A 17064-nucleotide genomic window follows, 5' to 3' on the forward strand; every position below is an offset into this window, starting at 1 on the left:
CTTTCGTTCTTAACTCTTCTTTCTTACTATGTTCCCTTCCTTTCTAAATCATATCTCTGCCCACTGCTTCCGGTTTCTCCTCTTCATCCTTCTCCCACATTACTTAAAAACAATATGCATAAATTTCCCTTCCTTCTTCTGCTGAAATAAACTCATTAATGAAACAATCCTATTCACTGTGCTATCTTACCATAGTTGCCGCTGGCTCACTTCTCCATTCCTCCAAAGGTCTGAACAGGATTGATTCCCTCCCATCAGAACCCTCTTTCATTGTGCCCACAGCCACCCTCCAGTACAGCCCACACCTGCTGTAAGCACGGGGGCCAGTTTGCTCAGTGCACCCCCCTGGTTTGCATAGGCAGGTTCTGGTCCCTGACAAAGGTTGGTAGGCATGAAAAAACAATGCATGAATAGTAACTGGCACTTATAATGCCTCTGCTTCCTGGTAGAACCTCCTGCTTTTACCTTGTCTTCTCAGCCTGGCAATACCTCTTGTCCCAACTCCTCTACTGCATGCCCATGCCAGCACTTTGCCTCCAAGAACTGAAATACCCATAGTTAGAAGGGTCAGTTGCCACAGGAGGAACATTTTTAAGAGGTATGAAGTTGCCACAACAAGCACTAAATTCCCCAGAGCAAGACTGGGCTTAACAAAGCAGTGTCCTTTTCACTTACCTTACCGTGGGACAGAGGAACAGAGGGAGCAGCGCATGGCAGAGGCATTTCACAGGCATGCAGTGGCTTCTCCAGTCAGAGCAGGCACAAGGGTGGAGCTTTCCCTGCTGGAAAAAGGTGCTGCTTTCCCAGGCAGCACCTTTCCCTTCTTTCGGGGGAAGACCAACTCACTACAGACCCGTGTTTTACTGCGGTCACTGCCCTGACAAGCACTGAGTAGTGACACTTGGAAAACAATGAGGTTGTTATATTACACCACAAAATAAAGGAAGTTCACACATCTACATGATAAAAAAAGTTCCAAAGAATTTAATGTAGATATTATTTATACATACACTTTATAAGTAGGAATATGGCAGACAGTTGAATTAGTACATAAAGTTTTATTTAAAGTTTCCCCCCTACAAGCAAGCTTCATTTACACAGTCTAGTACTGTACAAAATTTACACTCTTTGTGTGACTTATTTAGTTAGCACTTTTTCCCTGGTCATGCCTTCCTGAAAGACAGAAAGATTTAGACAGTCCTCATAAATCTTTGCATTATCTTGATAAAAAAAAGGAACCATTTAAAAGGACAAGAAGTATCCTTTAAAAATGGTACATTTTAGTAGAGACAGGTGACAGTCAGTGTTCAGTGGCAGACCTTTTAAATGTCATACAAGGTTTCTTCATTTAGTATCTTAACAGTTTCCTTCTTTATATATATTTATATTTATATACTTTCAACAGGAAAGGAAAAAAAAGTCATGATTGCACCAAATATATTTTACAAGGGATCCCTTGGATCTGAACAATATAAATAAATACAAAACCAACTAAGATTGCACTATATAGGAGAAATGGATTGAGTTTCAGGATATACACTCCACCTTTATGAGCTCCTTTGTGATGCTCACTGGAAAACTCCCCAAGGGCACATTCAAATATTAGCATCTTCAGATAATTATTTTGTTTAAACATTTTTTCCAGGCGTGCAGCCACCTCATCAACTGGATTATTGCATATGTGTGGTATAAGTCTTTACTGCATTACTCCAATTTTACAAGTTGTGTAATTCTGCTGCAAGCAAGGGAGTTGCGATAAAACTGGACTGATGCCAGAGAGAAGCAGTCCCATGGTATTTGCTCTCCTTTATTTATATTGCTCTCAAGCATCAATATATAGTGTAATTTCTGTGTACAGTTACCCTTTTTCTATTTTGCAAAGCAAATAATGAAGTCTTTCTCCCATCTATTGCCTCTGCAGCAGAACCAACCTCCAGCAGCTGCCTGCTCCTTGCTTAATGCACTAGCATTAAGTCCTGTTGTGAAAGGTATGTGCAAGGCTGAAAATGCAGGATCTGAGTGTCCTTTGCCTTTTATCTGGGGCAGCCAGCTACAGCTAGGCAGATTAAAGGCCAGATACTTAGCTGACATAAAGTACATCCATTGGCCTCAATGGAGCGATGTCAGTTTACACCAGTGAAGAGGATGGTCCTGAGAGTAATGGATGCAGCACTAGTAAACCACAGTGGAAGAATTATGCACATACTTTAATGAGCTGCAGATGATTATGTCTGGTAGTGAAGGTAGTGAAGAATCAGGCTCAGATTTTGTCACTGCTTTTGCAAAGCCAGGACAGAAAGACATAAGCTTAACATGTAGACAGTCTGATTTGTGCAAGCAACTATGACTTCATGAAGCAAGCCCTAAGTGCTACTGGTCCCGTATGGGGGCATTCTGAACTCGCTTTGCAAAGTGTAAATAATTACACAGGCTATAAGGCAGTGGAAAGTCTAGCCTTATATTACTTTGGATCAATAGTAAAACTCTCTCAGAGTGCATCTTAAGATTAACCACACAGGACTACTTTAACTACTTACCAGTGTCTCTCCAAAAATGTGCATAAGCATTTCAGAGTCCAAAGCAATAAATTTGTGATTAAATGCAGTCTTCTTGTCTTTGGAAAGAACTAGCACAGATACTGATACCTAACAGGTTAGTGAAAAGGAAGTAAGGTCTCTGGTGCTTCATTAAGTGGTCATAGAAATGACTTACTTTACAAAGCCAGATTTTAAGCTGTAGGATCCAAATTCTGTTATACTAATGCAGAAACAGTCATTCCATGTGATTTCAGTGAAATGACTCTGACTTTACACAACTGTGATTAGAAGAATTTGATCCTAATCCCTAAGCTGCTATTGCAAGAAGTGCTCTGTAAAGCATAGCTTTCATTGTAGTCTGCTTTCTGCTGCACTTGCACATGGGGACTTTGAAGGCAGAGTGTATTAGTTGCCAAGCTGTGCAAAAACTGAATGATATTTCTTTACCTTTTATAATCTTCTGATGCTGTGTTGCTTGCAGAGCATATGAAGTAGTTGTAGGTTAGGATTACAGAGGAGGAGACAATTCTGCAATGCAGTGTGAGCTTTTCACTATCTGAATTCTGAAGCATTCATGAAAACAACATCCTCATGACTTCAACACAGATCACATGCAGGTAGATACAATGCACAATACTGATCTTGTCTCTTCAGGCTGTATTTGAACAGTTAGCCATCATTTTTTTTTTTAAGTTAAATTTGACGTGAGGAGTGTCTCTGCAGCAGGAAAAGTTTAAATCAGTCTGAAATGGCAGTCTGTGCTTCGTAAGACACCGGCACCTATCTGAGATGGGACAACACTTGGTTTTTCTTTTCTTTTAGTTTGCTCCTAAAGCATAAACATGGAATGAGGGGTCAATTATGGTAGCTTTGTTTTAACAGGAATTCTGTTCTAATAAAATATTTACGTCACCCGTCATTATTTTCCCAAATGCACTCAGTGTTCGTGTCAGTGCTCCTGGCCCATCACTTGTTGTAGGGAACGCAGGCCGGCAATACCACAGTCGAACAGGCAGGTCCTGCAAGGGGCTCCGCAACGTCTCCTTCCAGTTCTGTCCAAGTCCCTTTCTCAGGACTGTAGCAAATAGTAGAAGATTTGTAGGCTCCCTGTAGTAGAACAAAATGTCATATTAAATGTGGCTTTGGTAAAATCCAAGTCACACGTCAGCGCCAAAGATATTTGAAAACGACCCATGGTGACTCTAACTTAGAAGCTCTTCAAGAGGTTTGGTTCTGTTTTTCAGCACCCAGCCTCTGAAAATCAGACTCCTCATAAGCAGAGCTCTAAGCATACAGTCCCATCAATTACTTTCCCAAAATTCCTTCTGATTTTTAAATTACTCCATATTTGTGAATACAGTCTAATAATAACTTATCTAAATAGAAAGCACAAAGGTGAAAAAACACTCCATGTTCTCCACAAGCTGAAAACCAACCCGAACCTTCCCCTGCAGCTACTTCCCCTCTCATCTCCTCTCCATCCCATCTGCATATTACATGCACTGGCCACAAGAACTCAGAAGGAATAAAAAGTTGGTTGTAGAACGCTGGTACACACCATACTCCAGCTGTAGCCTCCTACAAGGTAAATACTGTCATCCAGGACTGCACAGCCAGGGCCACTGCGACCCTCCAGAATAGGAGTCTGGAGGATATTCCACTGGTCACCTTTTGGATCGTAGCATTCCACAAGCATTACGTCGAGATGGGAGAAACCTGGATGAGGGCATTGAGAAAAGAGAATATGTGTTATGACATATTGTTTTATTACTTGGTTTACTGTTAAATTTATTAAATTACAGTTACAATACTACAATTATAATTGTTAAACATTTTTCTAGACAATATCTTCATATACATCTAACCCAACTTCTGTAACATTAATGCTTCATTACTTCAGATCAAATAAATCTGTTCAAGGCTTTTACCATTAGTCTTCTACAAATCAGGAATCCATAGAAAACCTGACCATATCAGGAAACACTCAGTAATAACTTATCAGTGATGCAAGCAGATTCAAGCAAAATTCTTCCTTGTCTCTCAGTGCTAATACAAGTTTGAACACGTAGGAAGAGACTGTCCTGGCAGTCTTCCTCAAAAGTTGGCAGATCTAATCTATTCAAAAATGAACAGGTTGAATTTTTCTCAGAAATCAATGTCTAACAAGTCCAGGGAGAGCTTAGACAACCGATACCACTTGGTTCTAGAGGGACAAAGTGCTTAGCATGATGGACATGATGTGCAGGACCAGTTGCAATTTTCCAGCTGATTTAAGGTATACCCTAAAGCACACAGCTGGGGTGAAGTCTTTAAGGCAACAAAAAATGTAACCACAAAAACGGTGGTCCCATCCTTCCCTGGTAGGCCAAAAAATGCCCAAGCAACTGCTGCTGTTTGATCACCAAAAGGCAGAGGGGTCTCAGCTCAAGATTCTCAAGCTGTGTCAATGAATATGAATTAAGTGAGCTGAACACAGACACGGAACGCAGGAATCCTAGTTCCTGCTCCAATATTTAGGCAATTCCCTACCTCAATCTACCTTCTCTATCAGAGCACTGCAGTAAAATTGTGACTTTCTTAATAATGTGAGGTGCTTTACTTAACCCTTCTGTCTTCTCTTCAAGGTATGACAGCAAACGGTATTATTTCTGCAAAAAGGGCATTTGATGATATCGGCACTTCACAAGGAAGCTGCTTGCTAGAATATTATTTATGTCTGGAATTAATATGAAATAATATGAAATAATTCATAATAATATGAAATAATTCTTTGCTGCTGTAAGGTTTTCAAGGGGCCATAAAAAGGCCACTGCTGTGCACCCAGAGCCCATCAAAAGCTCTGTAACAAACTGCAGTATGCACATGATTAGCTGTGATGTGGTAAAGGCACTGCTAACACTACTACACAGTTCCAGCTTCACAAAGGAGGGCTTTGCCATGGAGCCCTGCTATTCCCTGCCCCTGGAGAATTTGTAACGTTTCATCCACACTTCAGTCCCCTCCCTCCTCTCTGTCCTTGCAGTTCTTCCTTTTGTTTCACTGTACAGGTGAAACCATTTTTTTCCAAGAAGTCCTTTTACCAGACAGCCTGGATGTTAAACACCTCTCACAACAGTGAGCAGTTCAAATGTTACAAAGGCACCCAGGGCAACAGCTGTAGAGGCAAAAATGCAAGGCTTATTAGAAGTAGGTGAAACTGTGTGAAAAAAAAAAAAAAGGTGGCAGAATAGAAGCAACTCAAGCCTCTGCAAACCAAAGCATGTGCTTTAGCTAGAGGAGAGCTGTGCAAGGTTTTAGTTTTGTAGGAGGAAAAGCCAACACTGTGAAGCACTGAAACCTACAAAATTTTCAGGTGTTCATGTGCAAGCAGCTTTTGCCCTCTTCACCTTATAAGGTCCAGTCCATAAACACCCATCACAGAGGGGGGCAGGGGAGCAGAGGCACAGCAGCCCTGAACCTGCCTGCAGGGGTTTATGCACCAGTACTACTTATCAGGGAAAATTTACAGCTGGGACTTGGTCCCCTGCATGCTCCACAGACACTCAGACCTCCAAAAGCAGCCTGTGGCTTTACAGTAGGCCCTGGGTACCAGAGTCAGACATGACCTGGTCTTACTGGCACTTAACATATTTTTTCACTTTTTCTTCTCTATTATGATTTTCTCTTTTGTTGTTGGGAGTCTTTTATTTTTTTCATTTGAAACTTTAAAGGAGAAAGAAGAAAAAGTTAATATAAACTATTAAATATTATCATGGGACAAAGGAGCAGGAGGTGTGCTTTTTGTCTAAGTGGCTGGATTAAGAAGCATCTTTAACAGCAATGACATATAGGTATTAAGATAAAAATACCAGATGCCTAAGCAATAGTTATTTTAATATGAGACCATTTTGAAAGATGAAAACAAGAGACCTCTAAAAAGAATTATAATAAACAAGCTACATTTAATACTAAAAAGGGATTTAAAGAGCCTAGTCCTAATATTTAATGGCTGGAAGTTTCCTTTTTTTTTCTCTTCATTAAATCAGGAGCTTGTTTTTGTGTGTTGCTCTGAATAAAGCTCTCTTTAACTGCACATTTTGGAAAATGATTTAAAGAGGAAAATATTGCTGGTACTTTCGGGTCAAAGAATAATCTGTTTGTTTCATTGAATTCTTGGTAATGACAAATTGTCCATGCCTTTGAGTAATGGAAGCTCCCATTTTTATTATCTAATACATTCATTACTCATATATTTAATGTACTGTTATAATTTTAAAATAATTTGCATAAAATGTTTTTAAAATTGCTGGCTCAAGTGTCCTGTTAAATTGTGTTGCTTGGTTTTTAATGTATTTAACAGTGACTGTCTTACAAAAATATTCTTTATCAGAGATGTGGGACACTGGGTACTTTTTTGCTATTAAAAATGTGACCTTTCAGATGGTTTCCTCCAATTGCATACAGTCGGTCATTCATTACAGCCAAAGTGTGGATTGCTCGTTTTGTGTTCATGTCCTGTTTTCGGGCCCAGACGTCCATCACAGGGTCATAGCAGTACAGCCAGGGGACATATTCTCCATTGTGAACACCTCCTGCAAGGTAAACACACATCAGTTAATTAATATCCATAAAGACATTGAGCTGCAGCAGGAATTCAGCTCTCTGGTTTTGGGGTTCTGCGGATTTTTTGGGTTCTTTTATGGTGGTTTTGGGTTGGTTTTCTTGTCATATAACAGGAATTATACAAGACACTGGCCTGAAATATATATCTTGCCATTGTGAACAGCTCCTGCATGGGCTGCCAAGGGCTGTGGTAACGAAGACACGTAACGCCACTCGTTTGTCTCCAGGTTGTAGCACTCAACGCTGGACAAGTAGCCAGTTTCGTTTCTTCCACCGATGACATACAAGTTCTTGTCAAGGCGGCAGGCGTAGAAACTGGCTCTCCTGGGGGACAGGGCAGAACAGAACCCAACAAGTCAACAACAAACCAATTAGCCATGTCAAACATTTTTTTCCCCCTCTCCGGCTGACTCCCTGAACTAAGAGAGCTGCTCCTTCAAATGTTACATCAGAGAGAAGTGTCCAGGAGCTTCACACGCTTACAGCTGTCCTAGAGACTGTGGCTGCTTCACTAATCAAACACATTCCACATCAAAAAATACTTCATTTTTTTGTGTCAAAACAATTAGGCACACATAAAACTGCCAGGAAATACCCCTTTTCAAAGCTGTTTGTTGCTTTTTCACACCCGTGAAAGATAAAAAGGTGCTCATTAATGTTTGGGGCATTACCTTGTAAGGGATATAACAACTCAGTAAGACAAAGTGAAAAATGAGGTAGATAATGTAACAATAATAAATTATCTTGACATTCACTTTCTTTATGGTCCTTCAAGGGTCATTGTTCCCAATTTACTAAGAGAACCACATCATCAAAATTTTTCTTCAATTATCATTTTTTTCTTCCTTCTGCAGTACTGCAAATAGAACAACTTTCCTTACGCTAGCCACAACACTACATCTCCACCCGTTAACTCAAAAGAGGTCTGTCTCCATTCAGCTAACCCTGAGAAAACTTTTAGCCACCTGTCTGCTTTTACATGCAACTCAGGTGTGCACTTAAAGAATTAATTTTTCTGGCCAGGACTGTTGGGCATATATTAGTTTGTCTTCCTCGTGACTCCGAAATTATTGCTGAGTGTTTGTTGCTGAAGTAAAAATTGAGCAGTAGACGATTTTGAGAGACCTTGGTTGGTGTAATCCACTCTCAGGGAAAGCTCCCTGGATCATTCAACAGCAGGAAGGTTTTCTGGAGTAGAGACCTTTAATTTTAAGCTGCAATAACATGAGAAAGAAAATTGCAGAAGAGCACAGCTGGGCTAGGATGAAGATCTGTACAAAATACTGAATGGCAAGAGTTGCCAGTCCCCAACATAAAGTTTTCTCCTGGGTGAAACCAGAATGACGTGGGAGACCAGAAATAAGCAGGCAGGCCAGGTACAGCAAAGTGTAGCTCTGACAACTCCTGCGAAGCAGGCACTCTGGAGTGTGGCTGTAGCTTGCCAAACCCTGCTCTGTGGCTGATTCAATGCACTCTGGTTCCTGCCCAGGCGCTTTAATTTGAATCTGGGAGCAGCTGCATATCTCAGTCCTGAATCATGCAGTAAATCTTGGGGGCTTGATGGTCACCTGCACTATCAGGGACTTGAACCTGCAGACCACTGTAAAGCATTTGGATGAGCAGTGGTACACACAGAGCTCAGCATCCTCAATGAACAGCTTTGGTATGTCCAACTCCTCCCCAGGCTTCCCGAGAGCCATCCCATGACCAGCTGAACTAGCCAAGTCTGGTGTGCCCTGTCCCTAAACCTGACATCTGGCCAGGCATGTTCAGGAGCATTTCCTTCAGTGAAGGCAGGAATAAGTTCTTGCTCTTTTGCACAGCTACCTATTTTCACGAAGTTTGTAGCATCCTTTAACATTCTGGAGAAATCTCCCTCTTTGTTAAAAGCATCTGAGACTGGCTGGTGGTTTATAAGTTGGAAGAGAAGTGAGGCAGACACCAAGAGATACAGCCATGGAAACAGCAGGGCTGGCTGGGTGTTCAGGGAACAGATTTGATGCACCACTGCCTGTTTCTGACCTTACTTTTTGGATTTGGTGCACACCTGACAGGGCTCCTCACCAGCCAGGGTCACTGAGCACCTCCTGTTCACTTCTTTGCTATCACCTTGCCTGCACATGGGCAACTTGGACTGTGTGGGACAGCACCCCTTGCTGAGTGGGGCTGGGACTCCACCACAGGGAAGACTTCTGAAAAAAACCATGGAAACAGGAGGACAGGAATACTGGCAAGTGTCTCCAGATCAACTGATGAATTAGAAAAGACCATTTAATTTATCTGTCAGTGGGCAGATAGAAGCTGATGGCATATTTTGCTCTGCATGGTCAGGCAGCAAATTGTGCATCTATATTTTTAGCCTGATATTCTATGGAAACAGAGCTAATTTGATTACACTGTACATGTACCCATGTCTGCCTACTGTTGTCTCTTAAAAAAAAGCCTGTGACTGATTTCACTCCAATTTGACAGAGGCTATAGGTGTTACAGGCAATCAAGTGCATATAAGCTTTCTGAGAATATGTGATGGGCCTGAGGCAACACAGCCCACAGTTGCCCCAAAAGTAGGAAAAGCTGCAAAGGTCACCTCCTATTAGACATGAGAGAGCCTGCAAAGGCAGGTACACATTTTTCAACCCTCCTGTGTCCAGCAGCCACAAGGCACAAACCCACAGGGTGCCTCTTGTCAGTGCTCCCATATCCACTCGTCTGTCCTTGTGCACCTTCTCTGGTGAACCCATTAACAAACTGCTCTCAGCATGTTTTGCCTTTCTTTTTTTTTAGTTCAGGTTTAATAAACAGAGGTAGACACAACTTGCATGCATTATTCTCTTAACCAGGATTTCACTGACAGTATTCTGTACGTGTACTCCTGGTTTCATCCACACAGTGTCACTATAAGGAGCAAAAATGAAAGCATCAGCATACTTCACTCTTCTGCTCGGATGTGAACATGCACTCAGTAGCTTCTGTCAGAAATATTTTAAGCTTTTTGGGTTTTTTTCATTTTCAGTGATACAGTGAGTAAGGGCATGCTGTTACAGTGTGCAAAGGCATGCTGTCAAGTGATGACTTTTAAACTGCTGTAAAATATGATTCAGATTAAACTATAATACAGCAATCTTTGCATGACAACTTTCTCCTCAATACTGGGAAGACACTATCCATTCTAATTAGATAACTAGAATGTACCTCAGGATCTGAATATGGATAATAATTATTTTGTGATTTTCTTCAGGATTTGAAAATACTCGATGTTCACTGGTCTCTGAAATGCTTTTCCTTCACACCCCTTCACCCAACCATCAACTCAACCAACTTCTTCTTTCAAGTATACACATATAAAAGGGAAGATTTTCCTCGTGATTTTCACACATGATGAATTTATGCCCTGAAACACCAAACAGAACTACCAGTCTGAGGTTTAAAGTTACCAGAGCTGTTACTGATTGTCGCAATATCTGGACCTGATTTCAGAGTCACTTATAGAGTGCATGCTTCGCTTTTTAAAAAATAAATAATCTTAAGAGGGGCTGACATTACTATTACTAAAGTCACAGACAAAAATAAAATGTGAAATTGTTTCATCTCTTTTTCTGTGCCTTTTCTCAGCTCACTCAGCCTCAGAGAGTACACTGACCTGCTCACTTCCCACTTCCACTTGCACTTCTTCAGAACCTGGTACAATGCCATGCTTTTTGGTGGTCTTCAAACAAAAACTTTTAACTCCGAATATAAGAAAAAGCAAGTTGTTTTAAATGTTGTTTTGTTCCAAACACCTTGAAAAGCTCTGTGTTGAGCTGGAAAGATGCAACAGTTCTGACTGAGATATCCAGCTGAGGATCAGACCACAAGTTCAAATACAACTGCTACAAAGACTGCTCCTTCAGTAGCCATCATAGTCTAACTGAACTGCTCTCCAAAAACCTTCCTGTTGTTATGGCATCAGCAGGCAGATATGTTTTTCCAAAGCTTATGAGTCACTTGCTGGTTCTCTGAACAATAAAATCCTGGAATTGTACATGCTTTTCGAAAGCATCTGTTTTTGAGATGTTCTTCAAATGAAAAGAAACCAAACTTGGCTCTAAAGAAAATACACTGGTGACATTGAATCCATAATGGGATTAGACTTTTCTTTATAGCTCATACAGTAAAATCAATCAGATATGGATTTTGGCATGTGAGATAAAAGTTTACTTATCAAATATTTCATACGGATTTTCGACCTGAGAATATACTGCCTGTGAACGAGTCCCACATTTACCTGGCACTCATTTCAAAGGAGCTATTATAGTCTATCCAGCCAATTATTCTCAGACTAAAATTCCTAAGTAGGTTTTGACTTGATGGACCATAATGACTCAGAAAAACCCATTAAACAGTCTGTCTTGTCAATGGTGCCTGCATTATGCCAGCAGAGACAGGGCATGACCCTGTACTCCTAGCAGGGGGAAAATAGCCTGTTGACTTTAATGGGAACTTTATCTCACTAAAGGAGCTGGGAAAGAAAACTGCATAAAAGCTCTCTCTTGTTCGTATGATCTTCTACAAACTGGGCCAGTCCATACCTCTGAAAGCTGCAACAACTCTGAGGAAGTCATTAGGACTGAATAAACAAACCACCAAAAACATTTTAGAAAGAGATTTTAAAATCCCTGTTTTCCAACAACAGCCCTAATGCTTAGGAGCCTTTAAAGAAAAACAACGGGCAAGCCCATGAGCTATGTATCCTGAAGAAAAGAGGTGACAATTAACGTTGTCATAGCAGAGCCCCTTGCAGAAGAAACTACGTAGGAGTGGACCACTGTATTTCAGTACCTCCGTAAGGAGCTGTGGTGTTCATGCATTACAGTTTATTACGGGCCGGAGCACAAGGCACAGCTGAGTTTCTGCCTCTTGGCTGAAGGCAGCAGCTCCCACCGGAGCACAAGGCCAGTCACCTGCCACACAGTTTTCCAGGGAAACACAACTGGCCAATGTGGAGGTAGAAAAATTCCTACTGCCTCCTTTCTCCAACCCTCAGTGGCCTACTTCTGCTTTCTGTAGTTTGTCAGCCAAGTAAAGCCAACTGCTCAGCCAGCCGCCAATGCCCCTCAGGAATTTTGCTTGGAGATACCCAGAGGGCCTAATTAAGACTCAGATTAGGCTCCACAGAAGAGGTCCAGGCTCCATACAAACATCAGTCAGTCTCCTAGTCAGTCTCCCAGCTCAGCAAGGATGACTGGCACAGTGATGCCCAATCTGATGCTCACCTCCTGTCTCCCCCATGCCAACACCTAAGATGGCAGCGACTCAGTCTAGGAAGCTGAACCAGAGAGGAAGGTGTCCCTCTGTTTTAAACAATCACAGCCACGAAGGGTATTTGACAGTGCTGGTGGGAATGAGGGAGAAGGCTGGGTGCTGCCAAAGCAGCGACTTAGGTCAATCCAACTGAACCTTGAACAAAGGTCCTTCAAAAATTCTGCAGACTGACATTTTACCCCTGGAAATTTGAAAAGACAGCCGTATTTCCAAGCATCTCATAAGACACACCTTGAATCACAAGGCTGCACTGAATTAAATAAATTTATGACTGCCAGACACCTGAATACTGTAGACAGTCAACAAAAAACTGTAATACTAATATAGAATAAAGAAAGCATTTGAGGGAGACACTGTGAGATCTTTTGTACATGGGATCCATGAGAAGATGGGTGTTGAACTGAAGGATGGACACTGAATATTTTCTTCAAAGAACATTGTAACTTTGGATCTTCTGCTTTGAGATTCTTCTTACGAAACATGCATCATTCAGTTCAGGTTTATGGGATTTTTTTCCTACCAGGGTAGGATTTGGGATCCACACTTAAGTTTACGTCATCTTTACAAGTCATTGCTCAAGTCCACGTCCATCTTTGCTTTTTGGTTCACAGCAAGATTAAAACATGAGCTACTCTAATATGGATTTACTGACAGCAACTTCACTCAAAGACCACCTAGGATTAAGAGTCCTCTGACAAGTGGAGACATGTTCAGGAGAGCTTTTCATAGCTGGTGTGGTGAAACAGGATGGAGTCAACATGTGAAGATTTCAGTTCCCTCTAAGATATCTGACTATAATTACTGCTTGTTTACTGCAAACTCATCATGACACTTCAGTCAGGGAACATGACAGGACACTACGGAGACTTCAGGAAAATCCTTCAGACCGTACTCAGGCAACCAGTAATTGCATGAAGTCCATGGCTATTTTGCATGAATTAGCACTGCAGGACTTGGCATCTGAAGTTCTGAATTTGGAAAGTTTTAAAAATTAGGAGACAAATGGGACACAACTGCGTGCTGCAGTTTTATCTGTATTTTAGGTGCTTCTACAGGCCTCCTTACTCCCAGAACCAAGCCAAACCTCAGCTGCTCCTAGGATGAGAAAACAGAAATTGAAAAACATAGCAGGTTTTTACCTCTCTTGCATGGGTGGAAGTTGTATCCAGCTGTTAAACCTGGGATCGTATCGGCTAACAAAGTTTGTACTGTGCTTCCCTGTAAAGATAGATTATTTTGACACTCAGCTGTTTGTTTCATGTATTTAACATCATGATTGTAATATATATTACATATAGTTCACAAGTTGACACCTTTTATGAAGGGATCCCCATTTTACAACAATGTATGATTACGCTATGTGTACAGTAATAATTCAACAAATAGGGCACTGCAAGGTTTGAATTAGCAGTCACTAGCAGTAAAAGCAGATAGTGATTATTCTTGGTCTTTGTAATAAGATCTTGAAAATGTGTATTTAAATTTACTTATACACGCTGTGGTATTTTCACAGCCACAATAAATCACAGCACTAAATAAAATTACTGCCCAAAAGAGGCATCCCCACGGTATTTTTGTGACTCGAATATTTTGTGTCAGGTAAAAAAATTAAAGGGAGAACACGTTTTTCTTTCTCCTCACATCATCTCTGTGTGGAACATGGCAAAAACCCTTTGTGCAAATAACCAGGAACTGCATAAGCCATCAGCATGGGGTATGCAGTGTTTGCACTAGATGGTTTATTCTACCATGTACTTTCAGTGTAAGTTAGAAGGAATTACAGATGTGCATCGAAGGGGGAATACACTCTTAAGAGTTTTATTCCAAGTGTGTTAGCTAAAATATGAAGCATGAGCAACATACACCACCTAACTAGCTTCTCCCTGCTGTCAAGCCCAAGAACTGTGTTCATGTCTTCACAATATTAAGATTTCACCTTATTTTACATGCAGATTGACATCAAAGCAAGAAAACTGAAGCAAGAGAGTGCATGGCAATTTCCTGTAACACCTGAGACTTCAATAGATGAGCATTTTGAAAACAGAAACCTTTGTTTATGTATGTGTGACTAAAAAATTGAATTAGAGGCTTCACAGGCCAGCAGAATAACCTAACTGTGTATGTCACAGTTCTATAAATGGTCACTGGGCATTCTACAAGGTGAATATTTTTGCATCAGACAAGCCTCTGCAGGATGGGCTTGCTTGGCCTGCTTCATTCCACACTTACTTCAGCATGTGTAAATAGACCATCAAGACTGGAGAGAAGAATAACAACACAGCTAGAATTTGTATTTATAATAATTTAAGATCATGTTCTACAAGAAAACAGAGAAAGAAACCATGCTGACCGCTCTGGAAGTAAACTGATTTCCTCGCTATGTTATAAGCACGTTCTATATGAGGAGGGTAAAGCAGAAGACTGATGAGTAATGCAGCATTTCCTTTCTAATCCAGCAGGGTGCCTAACAAGGACCATGCTGAGCATCACTCAAAGACATGACCATCTCAGCACCATCTCCAGACAAAGGGTGAGATCCCCATACTGTAAGGGCAACTGGCCATCCTGCCACTGAGCTTAGTGAACTGAGGCTTTGCTCTTGGTTCCTATCTGGATTCCTTTAGTCTACACAGACAATTTAGAAAAAGAGGCATCAAGAGCTATAAATTCAGAGAGCAGCAAAACAGTAACAAGCTCTAGGTTTCACCATCTAAGACATTGACTAATCTACTTGTATTTTGAAAAGCAGAAAGTCAAAATAATATAAATATTGATCCTAAGTTTAAACTTCTATTTATTTTTCTTTTTTTTCTAGGTTTTAATGCTGCTGTATTCACTACATCTTTCAGAGCTACTGGCACTTCAGTGCTCATTAGTTATACAGCAGCTTCTTCACTGTTGTCATACAAACCTATAATTTGGGGACCTCGGCTGTCTAGCACAACATGTCATACACATGCTCACTACAAACACCACGTATGTAGAAGACTGTAAAGTGCAGGGTAGAAGAAGGGTTTAGTAAGCCTAGAGTGGGAATGCAGGATCCAAATCTGGGTCCTTCACAGGAAGGGAGATGAAATCAAACTAGAACAGGCACAGAGAAGAGCTACTATGGCAACAGGAAGAACAAAAAGTTTTACCTTATGGCAGGAGACAAAGAACTTGACCTGTTGCACCTAGAAATACAAAGGCTGAAAGAGGATAGGAGTGCTGTCTGTAATACTTCAGAGGAACGAATCTCCAGGAGGGGAAAAACTATTAAACTGAAGGCCAGCCTTGGCATGAGAACAAGGTGATTTAGACAGTCAAAGAATAAATTTTACTGGATACCAGAATAAGGCTCCTAGTTATTCAGAGCAATTGGATTCTGTAATAGCTTTCTAACAGGAGTAGTGGGGGCCAAAAATCCAACTGCTTTTCAAATGTAGCTTAGAAAATTTACAAAATGGGACTATATGATTCCTGTGATTGCAGGAAAAGGAACTGATGACCTACTTAATCTGCCTGGTGTAACTGTTTTGACTGCAAATCTGGACTTCAGTTTGAAAGAGAACTCTTATCTACTCCTTCGCTCACCTGTCAGGAGATTGCCCATGTTAGGATGCACCTGTCAGAATACAGAACCTGGGACAAGTGAACAAAAATCAGGATTAGCAAATCAGGATGATGGGACAAAAGGAGGCAGATGCTGTTCTCCGCTCTGCAGCCATGCCAAAGGGTGCTGGGCTCTGAAGGTTATGAAGTTGGTCTTAAATCCATGCCTGTGTTGTGCACCCTGCTTTCCTCAGTGTTTACTCATGCAAGAACCCTTGTGACTGGATAGCCATGGGAGGATGTGTAAAAGTGAGAAAAAATGTCTCCCGTACTTTCTGGGCTGTCAGGAAGTCAGCGGAGCACAAAGGAGGCATGAGCACTCCTTAGGGTCCACGCAGTTTCTCAAGAGCCAGATGGTCTGATGGCTAAAGCAATGCCTTTCCATTGCCACCATCTCCAAGATAATTCTTCACACTGGAAATTCTCATTTGAAGTAGAAGCTTTGTGAAGCCTTGGCAAGATGGTTCCAGGTAGGTCCATCTGAAGTCCCTCCTGGGCTCTGAGGATAGCAGATGAGAGCCTGAACATAAATTCAAGTGGGTATGTGTGAACTGCCCCCATGTAGCTGCACATTTAGAGCAAATTGGTTTCAAGAAAGAATATGCCCAGCAGTAGCACAGGATATAGTTTATGATTTCAGGTCCACTTTCAGTAAGATCAATTTGATAAAGAGGTTAGTATAGCAATGCTCATCTCTCTTTTATTTCTATCTTCCCTACAGAAAAAATCCCAGCACTGGTATTCACAGGACAGGGAAGTTGGTAGATGTCTTCAGCAACATCTTCAGCTCAGGAGTTGATCCAGATCTAAGCAATCTCAGAATTTAGGTACTATTCATCTCACAAACAATTGTGTTTGATTCCTGTGTCAAATGCAGGATATGTACCCCTTCTACCATCTCTCCATCACCTTCCAAGTCAGTTTCCACATCTTTAAAATGTGGGTAATTATACTTCTTTTGTTTTACCCTTCGCGTGACATGGCCATTTAATTATAAACTGTCTGGAACAAGGTCTGCCTATCCATATGC

General features: G+C 41.2%; 1 protein-coding gene across 1 annotated transcript in view; it reads right to left on the minus strand.

The window, feature by feature from the left end:
- Positions 1 to 957: 957 nt before the first annotated feature.
- The window catches only part of KLHL14 (kelch like family member 14), a 60908-nt gene continuing 44801 nt past the window's right edge, over positions 958 to 17064 (minus strand). The window contains 5 exon segments of the mRNA XM_039549883.1: positions 958 to 3644; positions 4096 to 4253; positions 6950 to 7108; positions 7273 to 7463; positions 13580 to 13658. Of these exon segments, the coding sequence (XP_039405817.1) occupies positions 3504 to 3644; positions 4096 to 4253; positions 6950 to 7108; positions 7273 to 7463; positions 13580 to 13658 (728 nt within the window). The 3' untranslated portion in view covers positions 958 to 3503.

This window comes from Corvus cornix, chromosome 2, assembly GCF_000738735.6.
Source record: "Corvus cornix cornix isolate S_Up_H32 chromosome 2, ASM73873v5, whole genome shotgun sequence".
In the NCBI taxonomy this organism is placed as follows: Eukaryota; Metazoa; Chordata; class Aves; order Passeriformes; family Corvidae; genus Corvus; species Corvus cornix.